The sequence below is a fragment of the Girardinichthys multiradiatus genome, chromosome 10 (genome assembly GCF_021462225.1).
Source record: "Girardinichthys multiradiatus isolate DD_20200921_A chromosome 10, DD_fGirMul_XY1, whole genome shotgun sequence".
Taxonomy (NCBI): domain Eukaryota; kingdom Metazoa; phylum Chordata; class Actinopteri; order Cyprinodontiformes; family Goodeidae; genus Girardinichthys; species Girardinichthys multiradiatus.
This window is the reverse complement of record NC_061803.1, coordinates 14,401,656-14,424,576: the sequence shown is the minus strand read 5'-3', so window position 1 is coordinate 14,424,576 and position 22,921 is coordinate 14,401,656. Positions and strand designations below refer to the sequence as shown.

Sequence of the window (22,921 nt, the reverse complement as noted above, 5' to 3'; positions counted from 1 at the left end):
GTCCATCCCAGCTTGTCTGACTGATTTTTGTGTCCTCAGGTGTGTACCTGCCTCTGTTATGGGAACAGAGCTTCTGCTGGAAGAGCCCCATTGCCCTGGGCTACACACGGGGACACTTCTCCGCCCTGGTGGCCATGGAGAATGATGGTTATGACAATCGTGGTGCAGGTGCCAACCTCAATACTGACGACGATGTCACGGTCACCTTTTTGCCGCTAGTGGACAGCGAGAGGAAGCTGCTTCACATTCACTTTCTGTCTGCTCAGGAGGTGGGCATTAATATTACCCTGAGCATCTGCAAATATTATATTTTCTCTCTCCCTAAAGGCTAATAATTGTTTGGTTTGATTTAGTATTTATTTGTTACAGTTCGGGTCTGAATTTTACGCTCTCTCTTTTTCCTTAGTTTTTTGAAAAGGATGAAATCATTTCGTAACATATTGTCATAGAAACGAGTGCAAACAGAATTTTTGTGCATGTTTTTCATCATTAAAATAGGCTGATAACTATAAATACATCCCACTAATATTTGAATAAATGTCCCTTAGCAAGCTGCAGAGGAACTACACATTTTTATGGCCATCAACAAGCTTCTAGTATAATTGTTGTTCTTATCAAGATTAGTAAAGATTATTCAAAATAGTTTTCCTGGCACAGAACACACTTTTACACTCAGTCCATAGAGATTCTGTTGTGATGAGGTCGGGGACAGCCTGCTTTATCCATTCCAATACTTGTTTTGAACTCTGTTTCGGGATCCTTGACACCCAAATTTCTATCATCTAGCTGTTTAAAATGAAGCGATATGGAAGAATTGGATGTTTGCAGACCCCAAACACAGTATGATTTGGATTGTTGCTTTTATTGTTTAAACACTTTTTCAGTTGTTGATTCCATGAACTCATCAATAAAGGTTGTTTGTTTAAAAATGATTTAATTCAAATATGTTCTATACAGCAGTACTTCTAAATGGAGCTGATAAGGTGAAGTTTTTTTTCTGACTTAAAATGGTTAGTTTTTTTTTCTTGCCAAAAATACACAAAATTTAAGTTCTTATCTTGACTGTTATCATCATCACAATAAGGTCTACAAAATAAATGATTAATTTTAAGTCTATTGTGCCTGTTGCTAATTTTGACATGATCCTCCTATATTTTTCCATCCCCTTTGTGCAGTGGACCAGTACCACTTGTAATCTAATGAGGCCCTTAGCATGATCATGTTAACACCGTGCCTGATAACAGATAGTTATGTTTGAAACCCTCACCTTGACTGAACCAGCTTTAAGAAGCTTGGTTATGGCAATAAACAGTTTCTCTGCAACCTGCTAAGGAAGATGAACCAAATATTAGTTGGGTGTATAGATTTGCGCTTGTGTGGACTGGTGAAAATCCAATAACAATTAACAATATTGTCCAATTCTTGTTTTTAGTTTAGCAAATTTTAGCTTCCAGCACATATTGATGCTTCACATGACTTTTTTATATTTTTTTTTAAATTTTTTTGATTAGTTGATCTATTCATTTTTTTTTTTAAGCTTTTGACAGTCTTTGAATAATTTAGTTTTGATCTTGTCTTGCTCACTTTTTAAATACTGGTTATTAGACTGACTTACGAAACCGGTAATGCTATTACCGCATTAATGTTGATGATGAATGTATGTAAACGTCTTACCAGAACTGTATAATAATGCAGTTTCACTTAAATGTGACATCAATCATCACCTCATTGAAATTGTATTGTCAGGGTGGTGAAGTTTTTTGCACAAATGCATTTAAAACATTTTCTGTTAATTTAAATATAAAAAGCCTTTTTTTCATTAGCTGAGGAACTTTAAATTGAGTTGTGACATTCAGGAATGAACATCTGTAATTGTTAGGTCAAAGTCATCTCTTCTGACAAACAAAATAGACTATTGCGGTTGGATTTAGCGGTCAACTGTGTGCACATCTACCAGTTCACGCTTACTTTTAACAAGCCATCATTTTTTTTTTCTACAACCGAAGTACATTTACAGTGCCTTCCAGAAGTATGCATAGCTCTTTAACTGTTTCACATCCGTTACATCCACAAACCGCAATGTATTTTATTGGGATTTTATGTTATAGACCAAACAAAGTAGGGCACATTTAAATGAAGTGAAAGGATAAGGATACATGTTTCTCCAATGCTTTAGAAAAACAAAATGGTGTGCATTTGTGTTTAGCTGCTCTGAGTGAACAGTTTAACAGAACCAGCCTTTGCCTTACCAGGTTACACACAGATGGAGTCTGTTTACTAATTTGAGTTTGAAATGCAGTTGGTTGCACTGGATTTAAGAGGAATGAATAAAAATGCGCTCCATTATTTTCAGATTTTATATCGTAAAAAAATAAAAAACCTTTTTTGTCTAACCACTTTGAAATGATTTGTTACTTTGTTGGTTTACAACATAAAATCCCAATTAAATACATTGTAGTTTGTGTGTAATGTCACAAAATGAGAGAAGCTCAACAGGTTCAAATACGTTTGCAAGGCTCTGCATGTATTGCCAGAGTAAAGATATCATTGTTGACCAATGTAAGTGAAAGTTTTTTTTTTTCAATTACTTTCTACTCCAATGAAATGAAAAATTAGTAAAAGAAAAAAGGAAAAAAGCACAAGAAGACTTTGGGGAATCTTGATAGTCTGAAGTTGGTTTATGTTCAAGTATTTAAGTACTATGATGTGGTTTGCTTGCAACCAGATGGGCAACGAGGAGCAGCAGGAGAAACTGCTGAGGGAGTGGCTGGACTGCTGCGTGACTGACGGAGGCCTCTTGGTCGCCATGCAGAAAAGCTCCCGCCGCCGTAACCACCCCCTGGTCACCCAGATGGTGGAGAAGTGGCTGGACAGATACCGCCAGATCCGCCCCTGCACCTCTCTTTCTGACGGCGAGGAGGACGACGACGAAGATGAGTGAGAAGACAGTTGAAACTTGTACTTCTTTGAAATGGACATTGTAGACTCTGGGTGAGAGGACTTGGCCCTCTAATTCTTTTTTTTCCCGCAATGTATGCTCCTTCTCTGTAATACTGCATGATTTTCATGAGCTCTGTAGTAGAGAACGTACCAGCATCATCAATTCTGAAGACTTCTCCCAGAAAAGCACCTAAATCCTTCTTAGTTTACCTTCCAGGGCTTACATTTTTTCCCCCATTTGTTACCTAGTGATCACAAAGAGCTAAAAAAAAAAAAAGAAAGTCTGAAAATATACTGTATGAAAGTGTTCCCCAAACTGCAATGGATTAGGATTTTCATCTACACACTTGCCTGGAAGAAATTTTGTGAAGATGAAGAGAATGCTAATTTTCTCAGTGGTTAAATAACATTTGTTTCTCTGATTGCTTATCTAGCTGCAATCCCCCCCTTTTGATGCAAGATTTATTTATTTCAAACACCCTGCTTTTAGTTGCTCACCATTTTTTTTTTTTTCTAGTTTTGTTTGATTCACTTTGTCTTGAAGTATTTTATTTTGCACAGATGAAACCTACATTTTGTCAGCGGAAGGTCGGGAGGACGACATTCAAGTTTGCTGTCATTTTTATGTACAACTCATAGCTCATGTTTGTGTTTGAAGAGTGAGCGGTGGCGACGCCGGTGGGGAAAAGAGATAACCAAACACTCTGCCTCTTCTGTGGAGAGCATTAGTATTAAATTTAACTCACTTGCATCCACTTCATTTGTTTTTTTCTTTTTTTCTTCCTGTTTGATTTGAGAGATGAACTGGTTGGAAATCTTAAGACATGTTAAAGTAGATATAACGTCTTAGATGTTAGAAAAGAAGAAAAGATCCAAATAATTCCTAAAACCAAGGAACTGTAAATTATGTAATGATTTTCTAAGACAAGTTAACAAATTTCCCTTTCCCACTTTTATGAATATCAATGTCCATTATATGGACTGAATTTAGATCTCTTGTACATTTTAGGTGATATTTAATTTCTTTTTAATACTAGTACTGGTAAGGAAGACAAATGTTGAAAGAACAGTTATTGACTATCTTTAGAGTACGGGGAGAAACAAGCCAAAAAGTTGCAAAAAGCAACTTGTAAGTTTTTGGAATGGTCAAAAAACAACCTGCAAGTTTATATGACATGGACTGTATTATTGATCATAAGTGAATACATTTAGTGTATGGAGAAATAAACACAGATGCTTAGATTCCCAGAATCTAGTTTGGTCTCAGAAAGTAACCTGTGAGTTGCGAGAAAATACGACTGTATTCTGCAGTATTAGTGTCTACATTTAGACTATGGAGTAAGAAGCACAGGTACTTCTGTTCCTGACATTAAAAGGGGACAGTTTAATTTGGATAACGTTTCGGTTTGTAAGTTCATGATTATAAAGACTCCATTATGCATCATTGCTGATCACAGAGAAAGAAATGACACAGGTGCCTACGTTTCCAACACCGTTTCTAAAATGTTTGAGAAGGGTAACCTCTAAGTTTTAATCTAGCTCCTAATTTCCCCTCCGGGATCAATAAAGTAACTTTGAATTGAATTGAAGATCTGGTAACATTACAGAAATTGACCTGTACGTTTGTAGAACATACTGGTTGTGTCCCAAAACATCTGTATAATGAGAAATGAAAGTTTTGGGAGTTGTTTTTTCCCCCCAATTCTTTTCAAGAAATACCCATCATACCCATGATATATTTAAAATAATTTGGAGTTTATTTGATTAGGTCCTGGAAGACGTCTTTTGAAGTCACACCTAAAGATCAGAATCAAGTAGCAGACAACTGAATCTCTGAATCATCTCTTTATTTGAACTGTACTGAATGCTAAATGTTCACCTTGTACAAGAAACAAATACAAATACTCACACTAAAAACAAAAACATACTGCTGGCTGCCTCTTCCGCTATTGTCAGGACACTAAGGAGTTTCAGCTATTGCTCTTACAGAGTACAGGATGACCCCCCCTCCCCCAAAGAACCTGGCCTTGAATAAAACAAAGAAACCATAAGGAGGGAGGAGAGAGAGGATGGATCACATAGGACTATGATTATAGGAACATTTAACTAGGCAATACAAATCTAACAGGACTCCTCAAAACTCTTAAACACCAAAAACGTATGATGCACCTTGTATAGAAAAATACCACAATGAAGAGGATGATGGAGGAGAGAACATATTCAGACTAACCAGATTAGTCTTCACCTTTTTTTTTTTTTTTTTTCCGTTTTCCCCCGAACTCAAGCGATGAAAATTTAATGGGAAGAAAATCTGCGAAAAGTGTTTTTCCTGAGTTATTATGAACTGAAGTGTACTTTAACCCTTTCCTGCCAGCAGTTAATATGCTCGGAGATGAGAGCGACCTGAATGATCATTGATGGTAGTTACTTGCAGGTCCTTTCTTTAAAAACCGAGGTAGCTGCACACCTCTGTATATAACTTAAAGCATGTTTAAAAGTGACCTCTAGTGGTGATGATGATATTGCAGCTGCAAAATGCTGCCAGGAAAGGGTTTAAAAATCACTCTAGATTATTAGAATTGATGAGAAATCTCATGTTTATTTAATGAATGATAAATAGATATATGTTGATAAATTCTTAATCATTCACACTAAATGATAGAAAACAAAATAATTATTTTAGGCTTAAATGGGGGGCGGGGGGTCTAAACAACTCACTTGTTACAAAAAAGAGGGCTTGGAAAGGTGTTGGGAGATCAGGAGGAAGATGAATGAGGTCCAGTAGCATAGGATGGTGTTTTTTTTCGGTTCTTTCCCTTGGTGTTTCTGAGAAGTGGGCCTACATGAGCCCATGAGCTCTGATGTGTATAGGGTGGTCTGGACAGAGTCTCATCAGGTAATCCTGGAGCACTAAAAACACTGGACTCTGTGTCCACAATCATAGGCATGTCCCGAAGGTGGAGGAGAAAAATAAACCCCAAAAACATAATCAAAGAGTAAAGTCAGTACAGAACTCAAAAAGACAGAGTAAAAACCGAAATTTCAAAAGTACAAATTTCCCCGTAACACTTCCTTAGTTCCCGTTTCCAGGCTGGTTTCAACAGGCAGCCGCTTTGTGTTTTTCACTGTCTCTTGGTCCCCAGGTTGGTCTGTTTGCTTCGTGATCGGTTGGTTTTCGGAGCGTCGGTCAGGTGAGATGTGCGCTGCTCGGATCCCTTCTGCTATTGCTCGGTCAGGTGCTCTCTGGTTTCTCCGTGTTTGGAGGGCTGGTTGGGTGACGGGGCCTGGGAAGGGTGTGTACCAGAGGGCAGAGTGTGGGCAATTGGGACCCCACCGGGCACCATGCCCTCTAACGCCCCCGGGAGGCCGCCTGGAGCCACTCCAACAACACCAGGAGGGTATCTGGCAGTAGAGAATCATAAGTTATTGCAGTGTACACAAAAATCTGGATTTTCTGCACACATCTATAGATCCTTCTGTCTCTTTTCCACCACAGGAGCCTCTTCAGGAACTCATTTACAAGTTTTTATTTGATGTTCCTCTTAAGCATTCGGTTAAATAGGAGTTAGACTTTTGGAAGAACCAGAATTAGGTAAAGCTACAAAAATCCTTAAATGACGATTAATTAAAAAGTAATTTGTGAAGAAGTGCTAAAAAAAAGTTGTTATATTTATTTACAAATTGTCTAACCATTTAAGATGACTTATTCTGTTGCTATCTCAGTTTAAATGAAATACTGTTAAAAGTTTAGTAAGATTCTAGTATGATTTTAAACTGAATATAATAAATATTGGGAAACTTGTGACCAAAAAATGTACCTTATATGTGTTTATATCATTGACCTGCAGTACTTAGACTTTTCTCCTGAGTAAAAGTACTGTGGAGAGTTTGTACAACACAGTTTTAGAAAGAGGATCTTTGCATTGAATTCTGAACCGAGTGGGAATGCTAATGCTAACATCCATGGCTAATTGTTTTCAGTAGGTTTGTAACGGTATGCACTTGCTACAACAGAAGGAAGAAATTAGTATAAAATTCTAGGTTAATTGCTCCTATTTTTAGCAGAAAAAAATCCATCTTGAAAACAGGAGGTCGTAACACAGTAGACTGTGTACTAAGGTCAAGTTTGTCAACTGGTCATTTCACTTTGTAATCAAAAAGTTTAATTATTTTTATTTAAACTTAAGAAGTGCCCTATAAGGCTCTCTCAAAAAATCCACCAGTACAAAGATTCACTAGGTGGCGCTGAATGCCTGGCCATGTTTATTCAACTTTTAGCTGGTTATTAAATCCCCCAATGGGGTTTTTAACTGTTATTAGACAATCTGGAATTGCAAAGTGCAATAGAATTTGACACAATACTTTTCCATACAGACTTTATTTTGTAGTTGGTCTTCTAGCTCCTCCACTTCTGTTTTAATGGACAGATTTGGAAAGCATCTGTATTTTCTTTGGTTTTATTAACTTTTTTTCTTTTAATTATTTTACATACTACTTCATATTACTTTTAAGATCATTCAAGCTCTTATTACCAAGTGTTCTGTATTATAAATTTCATTCATTTTTGTGGGACTAAATAACTAACGCTCATATTTGACAAGCCTCAATCAATATACAAAATGAAAACTAACTGACTTAACATGAAGTCAGTTTAAATGGACTTTATCTATTTTTTGAAATACAAAAATAAACATTTCTAGTTCCTGATTTGGCTCTGGGATATATTTGGAAGAAAGGAGTTATTTAAGGTGCTCTAGGAGAAAATTCACAATAAAACCCATAAACCGTAAAGAAAAGAAACAGAGGGTTCCCCCAAACAAACAAAAAAATACCCAGAAAGAGGAAACCACCAAAAATCTGGCCATTGATAAGGCTCCATCCGAACTGCTACAGATCATGCTTACTGGGACATTCAAACCCCACATTCAATACCATCCAGTTCTACTCCCAAGTTCAACCAAACAAGTGAGTTCTTGGGAGGGACTATAGAGGTAGGGGAGGGCACACAGGTGAATTTAAGGTGAGAGGGTTCCATCCAGGGTATCTCATTTACCTGCTCCTGATCTAGGCATTAATTTTGTCTTGGGGGATGCCAGTTGTTACACCTTGGAGAGTTTGGTTCACTTGGCTGCATGAAAGAAGGAGACGGAGGTGGACATGCTGAGATCAAAAGAACCCAAAACTGGATATAATGGACACACATGTATTGAGATGTGTTTGGGGGTCTATAATGCAGTATCTTGCTAATAATTCATATCCCCTGAATTTTCTACATGATGTCACATCACACTCCACAAACTTAATTGATTCTTACAAATAAATATCCAAAACGTGTGGCACACCTGTGTATCTATCCCCCTTAAATCTGGCACCTTAAATAAAACCTAGTGTAACCAACTGCCTTTTTCATTTGCAACCATGTAGGAGACAACAAAAATGTGGAGGAGATCTGGTCAGATGAGAACAAAATTAAACTTTCTGGCATTTACAACACGCTGTGAAGTAGAAAAATAACATTGCACCCTGAACACACCATCCCCACAGTGATACATAGAGGTGGGAGCATCATCCTGTGGAGATGTGTTTTTTTTTAGCAGGGACAGGGAAGATGCTCAGATTAGATGGGAGGAGCCAAATACAGGGTAATCCTGGAAGAAAACCTGGTAGAGGCTGCAAAAGAACACCTTTAGGTAGGACAACCACCCTAAACATACAGCCAAAGCAAAAGTGTAATCAGGTGACCGCCAACAGTTTAAACAGTTTAGCCAAAAAGTTTTAAATTAGTCTCATCTGACCAGAGCACATTCTTTACTGTGTCCCCTGGCTTGTGGCAAACTGCAGAAGAAAAACACAGTTGGATGCACTGGATTTTATTTAGGGGTAGAAAAGTAAAGGGGGGGTAAAATAAGGATGCAGAGCACAAACCGTTTTAAAAGCAGATTTTTCTTCCACTTCACAATTAGGAACTACTTTGTGTTGGCCCATCAGATAAAATCCCAAGACAACCCGGGGAAATTTGTGGGTGCAAAGTGAATGTGGAAATGTTTCAGGTGTGTGAATACTTTTATAAGGCACTGTATTGTCTGTTCAGTCACTAATCACCTGGGAAAGATAAAATTAGTTCACTGTGGAGAAAATGATATAAAGTTTCAAATTAGCTTCATTCTTAAATGAACAACAATTCATAACTTCAAGATATTCGTTGCCCTCAAGAACTTTCAGCTCCTACCTGTAGGCGGCGCCATTGAGCTCAGGGTGAACGCCTGGTTGCTCCATGACTCCCCAGGGTGCCGTGGTGACAAAAAACTCCTTGTTGACACAGTTTCGTAGACTGTCGGGAATCCGTCCTTCCAAATGAAACGCACACAGAGTTAAAGGCAGAGTTGACAATGAATCAAACCAAAAAGATGGAATGAGCAGCCAGATGGCGCTGAAGAGCTAACGAGTTGGTTGAACATGTGCAAATGAAGATAATTTAATAGTCTGGATGTTTTTGTGAAAAACTGGTCAAGCTAATTATGACGTCTATTAAGTCCATCGCTGAAAGGAAAGGACTTAATGAGTAAGAGGTTGCGGTAAACGAATGGCAGTTAAAGGGGGAATTGTGAACGTGCTGTGTACCTGTGATGGCTCTTCGGATCTCGGTGGCAGCCGCCTCCCTCATCTCCAGAGATGACTGCTCGCTGTACCAGGCTGTGTGAGGTGTGCAGATCAGATTTGGAGCGTCTTTCAGTTGGCCCTGTGCAAAACTGCAGCACGCACACACACACACACACACACACACACACATGGTTTCTACAAAGTTTCCATTTGACAATTTTAAATTATGAAAGATTCCAATTATTTGGATTTTTTAAAGAGCTATTTCACTACAATTTTTGCATCTGGATTACTTTTCCATTTTAAAATCAAGAATCCTAAGAAAAATCTATCAATAATCTACAGTTCAATTTCATATCACCATAGAATAGTTACCGGTAACTTATTTTAGTAATATAACTCAAAAAGTGAAACTTTATATAGATTCATAACACAGAGCGATATATTCAAAGTACTGATTTAGTTATGTTTTATGAAAATGTTTAATGAAACCCAAATTTCAGTTTACCTGAAAACTGGAACATTATATAAGACCCAAAAAATTAGATTTGGATAAAATGGATAACCACAGCCTTCAGATGGTTTTTGAAGCATATGCCATTCAGTCACCTAAGGTCTAGCGTGAAGTTTCCACAGTCAGAGATGATTTTGGGAGCCAAATCTTCTGCTGGTGTTGGTCTACTGTGTTTTATTAGGTCTAACGTCAGGGCATCAGTCTTCCAGGATGTTTTAGAGCACTTCATGCTTCCCTCTCCTTACATGCTTTTTGGAGATGCTGATTTAATATTTTAGCAGGATTTGTCACATGTCAACACTGCCAGAAGTACCTGCGTAATGCCTATGGTATGACTGTTGTTGACTGACTAGCAAACTGGCCTGACCTAAACCCAATAAAGACTCTTCTTTAATAATATGACAAAACAGATAAATACATGAATAAACTTTTCGATAATGTTCTAATATAATGAGATGCACCTGTAAAATGTTTGTGCCTTTGTCTTGTCTAGAAGGGCCAGTAAGACCAAATACTACATCCTGTTTTTATTAATTCTCCTTCTGCCCTCACAACACTTTTCCCTGCTCTGCTTGTGCAACATTTTGGCAGCGAATCACAACCTGAGACAACAGGGAAAAAGTTATGAAACAGACCCCCCCCCTTGACATATTAGGTTGGTGGAGCACGAGCTCCAGATCCATCTGGGTTTACTTTCAGTCCCCTGCAGCAGCCAGTCAGCTGTGCAGCCAGCCGGAAACACGCAGCATCCAAAAAACTCCCATGCCGCCCCTGATGTGTGAACGGCACATCAGCACCTCTTACTCTCTGAGATCTGAAACATGGATCTTTAAAAAGGTGAAAAACTGGAGAACAGGAGTTAAGTGACTTCACGGTTCACAGCTTGTAAGGAAAAAGGAGATGTTTTGGTCAGCAGTCTTCAACAATTCAAGGTCAAATTCAGGAACAGATAGTCAAAGCCTGGCTGTTATTTTTAAAGCTGACTTAAACTTTCTTTCTAATCTATTGAAATATGTTTGAAGCTAAAGGAATTATGTTTTCATTGCTGCCTTATTAAACAGTTTTATTTCATGAAAGAAAAGGTGAAAAGGCATTCTGCATTATGTTAATGTTCAGACCTGCATCACATTGTTTAAAACCAGCCGAATGGAGCATTAAAATTAGCACGAGTGCCCCCTTGCGTTGGAAAAGATTGGAAATAAATATTCATTCTAAAAGATCTTAAATCAAATCAAAAGATGTTATTTTATAAAAGGAATAATGTAGAGATGCACCAATCAGATGACCAGAGGTTGAAATGGAGGAATTTTTCCGTGGTCAGCAGGTCAAAAACTAGAAAATGAAAAAAATAATAATCTATTTTTTCCCCCTGTTCAATGCACAAATTACTAAAATTTCCCACCATTTTCAGTCCACAAATGCATCAATCAACAGAAAGCTTTTTGAAGAGTTTAATAATGTCCTTTGATGGGTAAATACAGACATATCTTGTAATTTCCTTCGGTGTTTGTTGGATTTCAAACCACTTCTGTTTCTATCACAACTGCAACAGATTCTTTTCTTTTTAAAATATTACAGTCTTTTGAAAAATCTGAATCAGTCAAAATTGGAATCTGAAGGTCAGACCTCAAAGTAAACCCGAAATACATATCATCCAAAAAATGTCTGATTGGTGCAACACAAAAATAATCTGGAACATACTTAATTTCCATGACAAATTAAGAGGTGTAATGAAGTTTAAAAGCAATTAAGTCAATCAAGTAACTATTTAATATGGCGTATAAATAAAGAAAATATGAAAGCTTCCTACAATGTAAACATATAAAGTTTTCCATTAAAACATTTAGTTCACAGAAGGAAAGCAATTTGTTGACCTTCATCACTGATAAATACATTAAACAATTTAACATAAATAGGAAGATTTTCTGTGATTAATGTATTTAGCTGTTTGACTTGTTTCTGTGAACATATATAATTTTAAAATGAAAAACTCCAAATGCACTGATCAGGTTCTCCTGGCTGATAAAGATTTCTGGTTTTGAGATCTGACCTGCTGACATATAATTTGGCAAATTGTTCCAATTTCCCTACACACGTATAACACATAAAGACTGGAAAATCTGTGTAAACTGTGTTTTCATTCAACGATTAAAAACAAACAAATGTGCTGCATGTTCTTTGATAAAGGTAGTAGAAAGTGAAATAATGACAAGATTGTCCCCTAATAAAACAATACAGGGGTCATGCATCTAAACTGACAGAATCAAAGCACATGAATGTGTTGGAATGGCTCGGTTAAAGTCCATACCTAAACAGACATATATAAAGCAAGAAACTACGGTACAAAGCCACGTAATGTTAAAAAGTTTATATATGTCTTAATGTCGTTAATATATGCTCTTGGTCCGTCATCTAACGCTATAGTGCTGCTGCTTCTTCTTCTTCTGCTGCTGGCGGTTCGCAACAAACTCAGAGGTGCATACCGCCACCTACTGTACATCATTGTATAACTCCACCCACTATATTCTATGTTTTAGTTTTGTATTTCATAAAAATAAGAACAATACTTTATTTATAATACTCTTGATTTTCCCCCCTATCTCCCCTCTGTTCCTAATATTCCTTTTAGACTGAATCATCTCCCATTACCCTTTTCCGTCATCCAAGGCCTAACTCTGTGCTCCACTAACCAGCCTGAGATCACGTGACTTGGTGTCACGTGATGTACAAGTGCCGTAAATTCGTATTCTCATAGAAAATAAATCGTATTCACAAACGGTTATAGCATATTGTATTCATAAAGAATAAACCACAACTGTAAACTTGAACTTCGTATTTGTAATTTCTTGAAGCTGTAACATTTTATTTTGTATTCTTATAGAGAAAATATGCAATACCTCTTTTGGATTTTACTTATGCACAACTATCGACTAATATGCACACATTTCCCTCTTTACATACACATTGTTTTTGACAGCGTTCTTACCCCATATAAATCCAATTAAGAAAATAGGTGTAAAGCTATTTTTCAAAGAATGGGCAAAGGTTTCAGTTTGTACATGTGTCAAGCAATAGACTTGCAGCTGTAACTGCAGTGACAGGTTGCTCTACAAAATTCTGAGTTAGGGGAGTTTAATACAACTGCATGCAAAACATGTACTGTTTTCCTTCCACAAAATGTGATAAATTTCCTGCTGATGTATTTACAGACAGAAAAACTGAAAGGTTGTCAATTTTGATGCATTTCATGAATTGAAAAAAATTCCAAAAAGGTTATTACTGAAAATATTCCTTGAAAGATACAAAAAATAAAAACAATATGAGTATTAAAAAATATATATTTATATCCACCAATCTTTTTTTACATTTTGTCATGTTACAACCACAGATTTAAATGTAGATTACAGCAACAGTAGATTTTAAGGGTATCAGAATAAAGGGGATCTGGACACAAGGGCAAGTCAATCCAGGGACCAGTCCAAGCCAACAACCGAGTGAGAAAACCAAGCACAGTGTAGCATGCTGCTATGACACTGGTCAACTTAGTTTATGAGGCAGGAGAACAACTCTGTAAGGTTTTGTCTATACATATTTAACTGGAACCATAAAGAGAACGTAAAATGAGATAACTTATCAACAAGTCTCATCAAAACAGAGAGGAAGTAAGCTGATGTTAGCCTAAGGTAAGCCATTTTTACAAAGATCTTCAGAAGAGTGAGATACATGTTTATTGAAGGCTTTGTGTAGTGGTTTGTGTCAAGTCAGATGGAAATAATTGATAAAGCTACCTTTATCAGCCACTGGTTAAAAAGAACCATCCTTAACATTTTTATTGGCTATTACGTTAGACAGAACGCTATTATAGTCCATGTGATAATGATCTAATGTGAATCTTAAATAGTTTTGACTTTACAAAAAGGATTGTTTAGTTTCTTTCATATCAAATGTGTACATCTTTCATTATTAGAAAGGTACTTTAAGATCTACCTGTCGATCATGTAAAAGAGCTTTGCAAAAACACTTTAAATTTGAGTAATTACAAGTAATGAAGTTAATCAAGTTTAAATAAAATTTTCTTAGTAGTTAGAGTCCTCCTTATGTTTTACTGTCAAACATCAGATCAGCTTAGGGTCACAAAGATAAGATGTCACTTCTTTTGTTTGTCAGCCTGGAGGAAAATTTCCTAAAAAGGATTTACGCATCAATTGTTGTTCTGGCACTTGTCTTGAAATAAGTTTTGTACTTCTAGCATGAAGTTTGAGAACCCCTAACCAACACTAGTGAAGCATGAATTTAAAATGGAAAGAAAATGGTTTTTAAATTATTTTTACAAACAAAAATCTAAAAAGTTTGGCATGCATTTTGTTCAGCCCTCCTTTAATCAGATACCCCTAAATAAAACCTATTGCAGTTTGATGAAGCCTGATAAAATCTAGAAAATTTCAAGGTGTGAACAATTTTGGCAAGGTGCTGTCTCTGAGTGGAAACACCCACTCAACCATCCACCTGTGTCCTGAATTAATTTTTCTCTGAATTCCTCCGTTTCTTTACCTCCATTACCTGCAAAAGCTCTCATGGACCCTTTTAGAAGAAGGTGAGATGTTGTAACTCATTGCGTCTTTTTCAACCGGTTGAAGCCTCCTTTTCCTTGTCCGTTTCTGTTAGTGCGACTTACGTGAAGGGTTCAGTTTCATGAACGTCCAGAGCGGCTCCCCGTATCCTGCCTTCCTTCAGCGCCTGGGCCAGAGCTTTCTCGTCCACCAGGCCTCCCCGCGCGGTGTTGACCAGGAACGCACCCTGACGCATCTGTGACCCACAGACAAATAAAAATAAAAATCGGAGACGTCGCCAGCCACAACCTGCCACTCTGTTTAATTGTTTGATCTAGAGTGGATTATTGGGCTGCGTCTTTGTCGCAACTGAAACCTAATCTGAAAAAAAAAAACAAACAGGTAAAAAAACACCAAGAGATGAAATGAAGGATGAGCTGAAAGACGAGACAGCACAACCAACCTTTGGTGTTTGTGGAACCAAAAAAGACAAAATGTGTATGAAGGAAGCTGTGAGGGGGAGAAAAATCAAGTCTATATGCTCAGATGAAAATAATCCCCTAATCTTGACAAAAGCTGGAATCTAAGGGCATGAAAAGCCTTTACACTGGCAGGCAGTCTTTTATTATTAGCCTCTGCTTGTTTTAACACACAAACACTCACACTTCCATTTTCGCAGCTAAGAACTGCCAACATTTGTAGGGGCATTAGTGAGAAAAAGTGTTGCTTCATTGCAGCACTTAAAGAAGCAACTGAGAATCATGCACTATGTAGAAAGATGCCGCTAAATGGGTTAGGCTGTTACTCCCACTCCTACTTATCTCCTCATACACTCAGAACATCTCAAAGAGGAGACTGAATGCTGCAAAGAGTGCCTGTGCAGTTCCTCAGCTTTCCTGCAGGTGTCGCCGCCTCAGTCAAAGAGTCAGAGAGCAGCTCTGCTCCCCCACCCCCCCTCCTGCTGCGCAGCCAGTCAATATATTTGCTGTAGCCGTGGGCTGGTGTTAATTGCATTTGACAGAGCAAAGGAATGAATTTGTCTCCAGCTTTGGTGGAGCTTAAGATAAAGAGCTGGAAAGGGCTTTCTTCTTTTTTATTTTAACCCCTCTTACTCGTTGCTTTCTACCAAAGCTCTTCAGGACATCCTTCAGGCTCACACTGATAATACAGCTGTCCAATGCGAAATCACTTTGAGAAATCACTGCATTAGGTTTAGGTCAGAATAGTGCACTGATCACCTCAGATTCACCTCCTATCTTGCAAATCTTTGTGAGACCTTTCAGATCTAGTAATCAGAATCATGAATGGTCTGTTTAAGGTCACACCACAGCAACCCAAGTGGAATCAAGTCTGGACATTGACTAGGCCTTCAAAAACCTTCATTTGGTTTTTTGTTGGTGTGCTTTGGATAATCTGCTGCATAATCTGACCGCACCTTAACTTAAGGTCAAAAACTCATGGCCGGACATTCTTCGGGATTTACTGGTAAAGAGCAGCATTCATGGCTACATCAGCTACAGCAAACTTTCCAAGTCCCGAAGAAGCAAAGCAGCCTCGCACCATCACGCTATCACCACCATGTTTGACTGTCAGCGTGATCATCTTTTTCTGAAATGTTCTGTTGGATTTACACCAGATGTAACAGGACCCAAACCTTCCAAAAAGTTCCACTTTAGTCTCATCAGTACTCAGAATATTTTCACAAAAGTCTTGGGTATCATCAAGATGCTTTTTAGGAAATGTGAGACAATTCCCAGATGGTAAGAGAGTCCAACATATGCAGACCCTGAGAGGAGACCTGTACAGACAACAAAGTTGCAGAAAAAGTATTTCTTGGCTTGAAAAACGACAGGATCGATTTTCAAAATAAAAGGCCAGTTTTAGCTGAAGTTTCTTCACTGGTTGATGAATGTACGGTTAAAGAGTGAGACCTTCATTACGAAAACAAGAGGATATTATTACCAAAAGACAAGCTCAACCGTTCCCTTAGTAGTTTGTAGAGTAGCATTAGCTGTAGTGTCGTTGTTGCTATCTTTGTTTGTGTAGATCTTTACCCTAATTAAATCATAAGTAAATAGACAACAGATTGATTAATGAAATTAATTCTTGATTACAGTAATTACCAGGTCTTGTTGGTTTGTCTTATAATACGAACTGAAATATAATTATCTTTGATTGGTCTTAATTACTCTTAATCTGAGAATACTTAATTATTTTATCCTTCCGACTAATTTTTGATAGTTTATGAGACAGAATTATTCACCTATGTCACTATAGTTTGTAGCATTTCACTGCTGCATCAGGTACGTTTAAGTTTACCTGTTAGCTCGTTTTACCTGTTTGATGGTGAAGTCGTTGATGAGGTGGTGGTTATGCTCGTTCAGGTTGCAGTGAAGGGAGACACAGTCGCTCTGGTAGAGCAGGTCCTGCAGGGTGTAGACGCGCTGCACGCCCAACGAGCGCTCCAGTCCGTCCTGCAGGTATGGGTCGTAGAAGATGACGTTGAAGCCGAAGACCTTGGCTCGTACCGCCACCGCCTGACCCGAACGACCTGGGGACACAAATCATTTGTTTAGGCACATAAGCACCAAGGGCAAAATCCATAGGTATGTAATTCAACTCAGTAAACATCCAGCTGTTCTGTGAAGGCCTCTGAGGTTTGTTGGAGAACATTACTGAACAAACAGCATAATGAAAACCAAAGAACATAACAGACAGGTCAGGGTTAAGCTACGGAGAGGTTTAAAGCGGGATTAGGTTATAAAACATCCAAAATTTTGAACAGCCATGGCAACTTCACTGTGCAATCAGATACTACTCTGTGTCCACAGAAATATATTCAACTTTGTGATGGTACGGTGACAAAATATGTATGAATACTTTTGCAAGGAACAGTATATAGCTACTTCCTTGATGCCAATATCTAAAAGAGGGATTCACAAAATGCGTTGATCATCATAAACATTTTTGTGTGTATTTGTGATTTTGCACACATTGTATTTGTTTATTTGCTACCTAAGATGCAGTTCTCCATCTTATTAACAGTTAACTTTCATCATTCAATTCTTTGCAAACAGCATGGATGCCCTTCTTTTAACGCCAGGACTCGGATGCATGCTATGTAGTCTGATGGTGACAGTTTAAATAATATATTCGTTTATCCCATTTAACCGTTTTCAGACATTTTAATTCAACACGCCAAAAAGCTGTTGTGAATAAAAGCTGCAGTAAATTATTTTAGAAACAAATAAGATTATATATTTTTCTAATTAGAAGTATAAATAAGCATTTTTGTTTAAAAAGAAATGAAAGAAATGGGTTAATGCCTGTAATGTTGAAGTTATAAATGAATGACACAGGCAGTGTGAATAATGCTTTATTTAGGGTTTAGAAGCTTCTCTTTTAACTCTGAGTTGGATGATTTGCATGGAAATTATGTTCTAAATCTACATTTAAAACCTTTTCTGTTAACTTTAAGTAGTAAACATGTTCCAAGGTACATCATGAATAACAAAATAAAATCTGAGGCACTATGTAGGGAGGAATAAGTACATTCAAATTTGAAGGTATATGGAAGTGCTTTTATTTTGAAGAGTCAGAAGTGTGTTTATTTGTAATTTGGGTAGTTTCAGGTCAATTCTGCTTATATTGTTCTGGAAATGTTTGGAAAGGCATGTTATCAAGTTCAGTTAGAGCGCTCGGCCCCAGTTATCATTATTTGCTGTATATCTACCAATGTCCACATATGGGATGAGAATAAAACCTTGACAAAAAAATCTATATTTCTGGCATTTTCTTTTTAAACGGACCTATTACACTTAAACAGGCATTAAAGATGTAAAAAAAACAAACAGAAATTTCATTATTATTCGTAATGTATGTTGAAGTTCAAAATAAAAAAATAAAAAATGGAAAAAATATAGACCTAAGGAAACGCGCACAGAGTTTATGTTGGAAATATAAAAACAATAAAACTTATATTTACAGTTTATTATCAAATAAATATTTATAAAAATTGTGTTCAGCCAATTGTCCATTCAATACAAGCAAAATGGTTTAATAAGCATTAAAACTACTAAAAATATTATTGTAGATTTTCATATGAAAATCAAAATAATAAATAAATGCTATAGATAATATTATACAAAATATTATACAATAAAAATAAAATACAATAATCAACGTGTTTGTGCAATAGTAGGAATAATTGTTTCTTTTCCCTTTTAGATCATGTTTTACATTTTTGCTTAAATGTTTTGCACAAATACTGTGAGACCGTGTTACTTTAAGAGTCTCAAATTGGCCCATGACTAAAATTTGTATCTTTTCCATGTCTTGCAGAGATTAAAACCATTGAGGAATTAGGGAAAGAGTCGTGACACAGAAATCATCTCACAGAGTGAGGTAACAGACAGTGATTCAGTGTAGGACTCTGCTGCACATATTAAGCCTCTCCTCCGTCTCTCGCAGCCATGTGTTGTGTAGGACGTGAGTCTCCACTCGAGTTGGCTGAAGGGAGCGTTCTGCTCGGCGGCTGCAGAGTGAAGGAGAGCTGTCTCGTGTTGGCTGTGAAAAGTATTGACAATGTCCTTTATGCTCTCTGGGACTTCTCCCTCTGTGATGGAGCATTGTGTTCATCTACAGAAGAGAGGATTTAGCCAAACAGAAAGATCCAGCTCGCTTTTAAACAGTTAAGGTGGTATAGTTGCAGCTATTTTTTTAACAGCTAATTATTCTGGCATTTTCTAAATAGACTCTAAAATGACGGATGCCTAAGAGTCTCTAACATGATTCATTAGTTTACTTTTAGTAATGGTTGGTTTCTTCCTTAGCTACTTAATACTCTGATATTTCCTGAGCAGATTTGAACTCCGCAGAGTCGAGGAATCAGGGCTCCTTCACACGTGATGAATGGATAAATGGACAGATGGACAAACACTTAAACAATCCATTCATTCCAGATTTGTTGCAATCTTCAGTTGTTTTTAAGTGAGCTAGATATGAGGGAAAATTAAAACAAGGATGAATTGGATGTATTTAATGCCTTTGCAGCTTTACCTCCAGTATTAATGAATAAAATCTGAAGAAGCTTTAGAGTTAATCAAGGCCTGCAGAGATCTATTTAATTTAATATTTTAAAACTTTTAAACATGCATTTAATGGCTTGTTGATGCAGAAATATTGATTGCACTATACACTCACCGGCCACTTTATTAGGTACATCTGTTCAACTGCTCGTTAACGCAAATTTCTAATCAGCCAATCACATGGCAGCAACTCAATGCATTTAGGCATGTAGACATGGTCAAGACAATCTGCTGCAGTTCAAACCAAGCATCAGAATGGGGAAAAAAGGGGATTTAAGTGACTTTGAACGTGGCATGGTTGTTGGTGCCAGATGGGCTGGTCTGAGTCTTTCAGAAACTGCTGATCTACTGGGATTTTCACGCACTACCATCTCTAGGGTGTACAGAGAATGGTCCGAAAAGGAGAAAATATCCAGTGAGCGGCAGTTCTGTGGGCGCAAATGGCTTGTTGATGCCAGAGGTCAGAGGAGAATGGCCAGACTGGTTCAAGATGATAGAAAGGCAACAGTAACTCAAATAACCACTCGTTACAACCAAGGCATGCAGAAGAGCATCTCTGAACACACAACACGTCAAACCTTCAGGCAGATGGGCTACAGCAGCAGAAGACCACACCGGGTGCCACTCCTGTCAGCTAAGAACAGGAAACTGAGGCTACAATTTGCACAGGCTCACCAAAATTGGCCAAAAGAATTTAGAAAAATGTTGCCTCGTCTGATGAGTCTTGATTTCTGCTGCAACATTCGGATGGTAGGGTCAGAATTTGGCGTCAACAACATGAAAGCATGGATCCATCCTGCCTTGTATCAATGGTTCAGGCTGGTGATGGTGGTGTGATGGTCTGGGGGATATTTTCTTGGTACACTTTGGGCCCCTTAGTACCAATTGAGCATCGTGTCAACGCCACAGCCTAGCTGAGTATTGTTGCTGACCATGTCTATCCCTTCATGACCACAGTGTACCCATCTTCTGATGGTTACTTCCAGCAGGATAACGCGCCATGTCAAAAAGCACGAATCATCTCAGACTGGTTTCTTGAACATGACAATGAGTTCACTGGACTCAAATGGTCTCCACTGTCACCAGATCTCAATCCAATAGAGCAGCTTTGGGAGGTGGTGGAACGGGAGATTCGCATCATGGATGTGCAGCCGACAAATCTGCAGCATCTGTGTGATGCTATCATGTCAATATGGACCAAACACTCTGAGGAATGTTTTCAGTACCTTGTTGAATCTATGCCACGAAGGATTAAGGCAGTTCTGAAGGCAAAAGAGGGTCCAACCTGGTACTTGCAAGGTGTACCTAATAAAGTGGCCAGTGAGTGTAGTTGGCTCTTGTCGAATGAACTTCTTTCAGCAGAGCAGATCAAAACAAGTAAACCACTGCTATTTTAATAAATAAAAAAAATAACAAAGCAGTATAACCTGAACTAATTCAGGTTATACACCTGAACAGCCTTTGTTTCTGCAGCTGGCTGCACAGGCTGAGTCTTGCAAACAAACTCTAGAAGGCCTTCGTTTTTCCACTAACACTGGACACTGTTTGGTAAACTGCTTGAGCCAGAAGGAGTTGGGGATGAGGCTGGACGTGGGAGGATTGGGTAGAAACGAGAGAATTAGGGAGACAGTTTTCTCTGCCAGGGCATGGTGCTCAGGAACAGTTAGTCTGTGCAGCTGTCCGAGACCTGTAGGTAGTGTGTGTTTGTGTGTGGACACAGAGATAAGGTGGCACTCTGGAAATGCTTGTGACAACACCAAGCATTTGAGTGCCCGCTGATGTTGAGGTAGGAGACAATGGATCAGAAAAAAACACTCACAATCAGCAGAGAAACAGTTGCAGAGAGTGAAAAATACACATTTACACAAACTGAGGCAGAATGGAGTACGCCATGAGGGCTGATTATGGCTGGGCGAGATGTCAGAGGAGAGCAATAACAGAGACAAAGAGTCAAAAAACAGAAGAGGAGAGAAAATAATAAAGATATAATGGTGGAGCATTAGAATGGTGGGATGTGAATGCAGATTGAGGGAGTCGGCCCAGAGGGAGACGAAACAGACAACCTTGAGTTAATCTGGGGGACAAGCAGAGCAGGAAAAAAACCTTATGAGAGCAGGAAAATAGAAGGCCCTCTGACAGGCAACAGAATCTGTAAACACAACATGGAAGTAGGGATGCACTGGCTGATGAATGGCATTCATCATTGAGCTTCTTGTAATCAATCACTGCCAGATTTCAGGTACAACAACGGTTTTCTGCATGGAAGTTGTCAAGGAGTGAAAAATACTAAAAATGTGCTATTTTCAGTGTGAGTGAGGTGTTGGGAGTGAGTCAGTGGAAACATAGATTTAAGTACGACGGTTGTAACAATAAATCCACATTTTTTGTTTTCACAAATAAATGGATGTCGATGCTGTGCTGCTGCTTCATCCGTGATCTGTCACACACTCTGCAAAATATGTCAAGTAAAGCCAAACAATTTAGGCGGTCTGTTGCACTCCGCATCTCATGCAATGCTTACTGCCTACCTGCTGATGCTGCTACCTTTTGCCACTCTCTCTTCAGTATCTTCAGTATGTTAGATTAACGGATTAGAAATGGTGTCTTTTGACAGTGAACCCAGCATCTACTTAATAACTACTTCTTCTATTACTGTACTTCAAAATAAAAGCCTCAGAAATAGATTTAGCATTAGATTAAAGCATTCACTTTCACTTCCATTGCTTAAAATCATAACTTACAATTACTTTGCCAGCCAAAGTAAAGTGGTAATACTAACTGAATAGTGTTGTGTGAGACAGATGAAAATATTGGACTGGGATTTTGATATTGTTAGATCTTGTGGCAAAAGATCTATGAAGAGTAGTAGGAAGCTATTTAAAAGAAAACCATGGTTTTTTTTTAGAACAATTTAAGAAATGTCTGCAGTTCATTCAGGCTGCAAGAGAGCAAGAGAGAGCAAGACTTAGTTGCTCTGTTTTATTCTTTTTGAGCTTGGTAGCCTTTCTTGAAAACTTCACAGTTAAGGGTCTACATACTCTGTGGAATAAACAAGACAACCTCTATTTTAGTAATGCTAGCTGTGGCAATCGCTAATAAAAGATGCTAAAAGCAACGTTAAAATGACAATTCTACAATTATGTTGGCTTTGTTTTAAAAGAGTAAATCATTGGCTCTTCTCTTTAACACACATGTCACCTCTGCTCCTAATACACATAATCAATAACAAA

At 38.0% G+C, this 22,921-nt stretch overlaps 2 protein-coding genes across 6 annotated transcripts in view; one reads left to right on the top strand and one right to left on the bottom strand.

Annotated features, from left to right (window-relative positions):
• Positions 1–3,695, top strand: part of zranb1a (zinc finger, RAN-binding domain containing 1a) — a 30,159-nt gene extending 26,464 nt beyond the window's left edge. Inside the window, exons 9-10 of the mRNA XM_047377334.1 lie at positions 40–269; positions 2,726–3,695. Of these exons, the coding sequence (XP_047233290.1) occupies positions 40–269; positions 2,726–2,941 (446 nt within the window). The 3' untranslated portion in view covers positions 2,942–3,695. The remainder of the gene's footprint in view (positions 1–39; positions 270–2,725) is intronic.
• A 1,075-nt stretch (positions 3,696–4,770) lies between these two features.
• Positions 4,771–22,921, bottom strand: part of ctbp2l (C-terminal binding protein 2, like) — a 152,819-nt gene continuing 134,668 nt past the window's right edge. For 4 of the 5 annotated variants that reach the window (XM_047377332.1, XM_047377330.1, XM_047377328.1 and 1 more), the window contains 5 exons: positions 16,941–17,155; positions 14,730–14,860; positions 9,562–9,689; positions 9,170–9,287; positions 4,771–6,342 (listed from right to left, as the gene is read on the bottom strand). In XM_047377332.1, the coding sequence (XP_047233288.1) occupies positions 6,162–6,342; positions 9,170–9,287; positions 9,562–9,689; positions 14,730–14,860; positions 16,941–17,155 (773 nt within the window). In that variant the 3' untranslated portion in view covers positions 4,771–6,161. Of the gene's footprint in view, positions 6,343–7,993; positions 8,069–9,169; positions 9,288–9,561; positions 9,690–14,729; positions 14,861–16,940; positions 17,156–22,921 lie in introns of all 5 variants that reach the window. The other variant, XM_047377329.1, reaches the window with a different exon arrangement.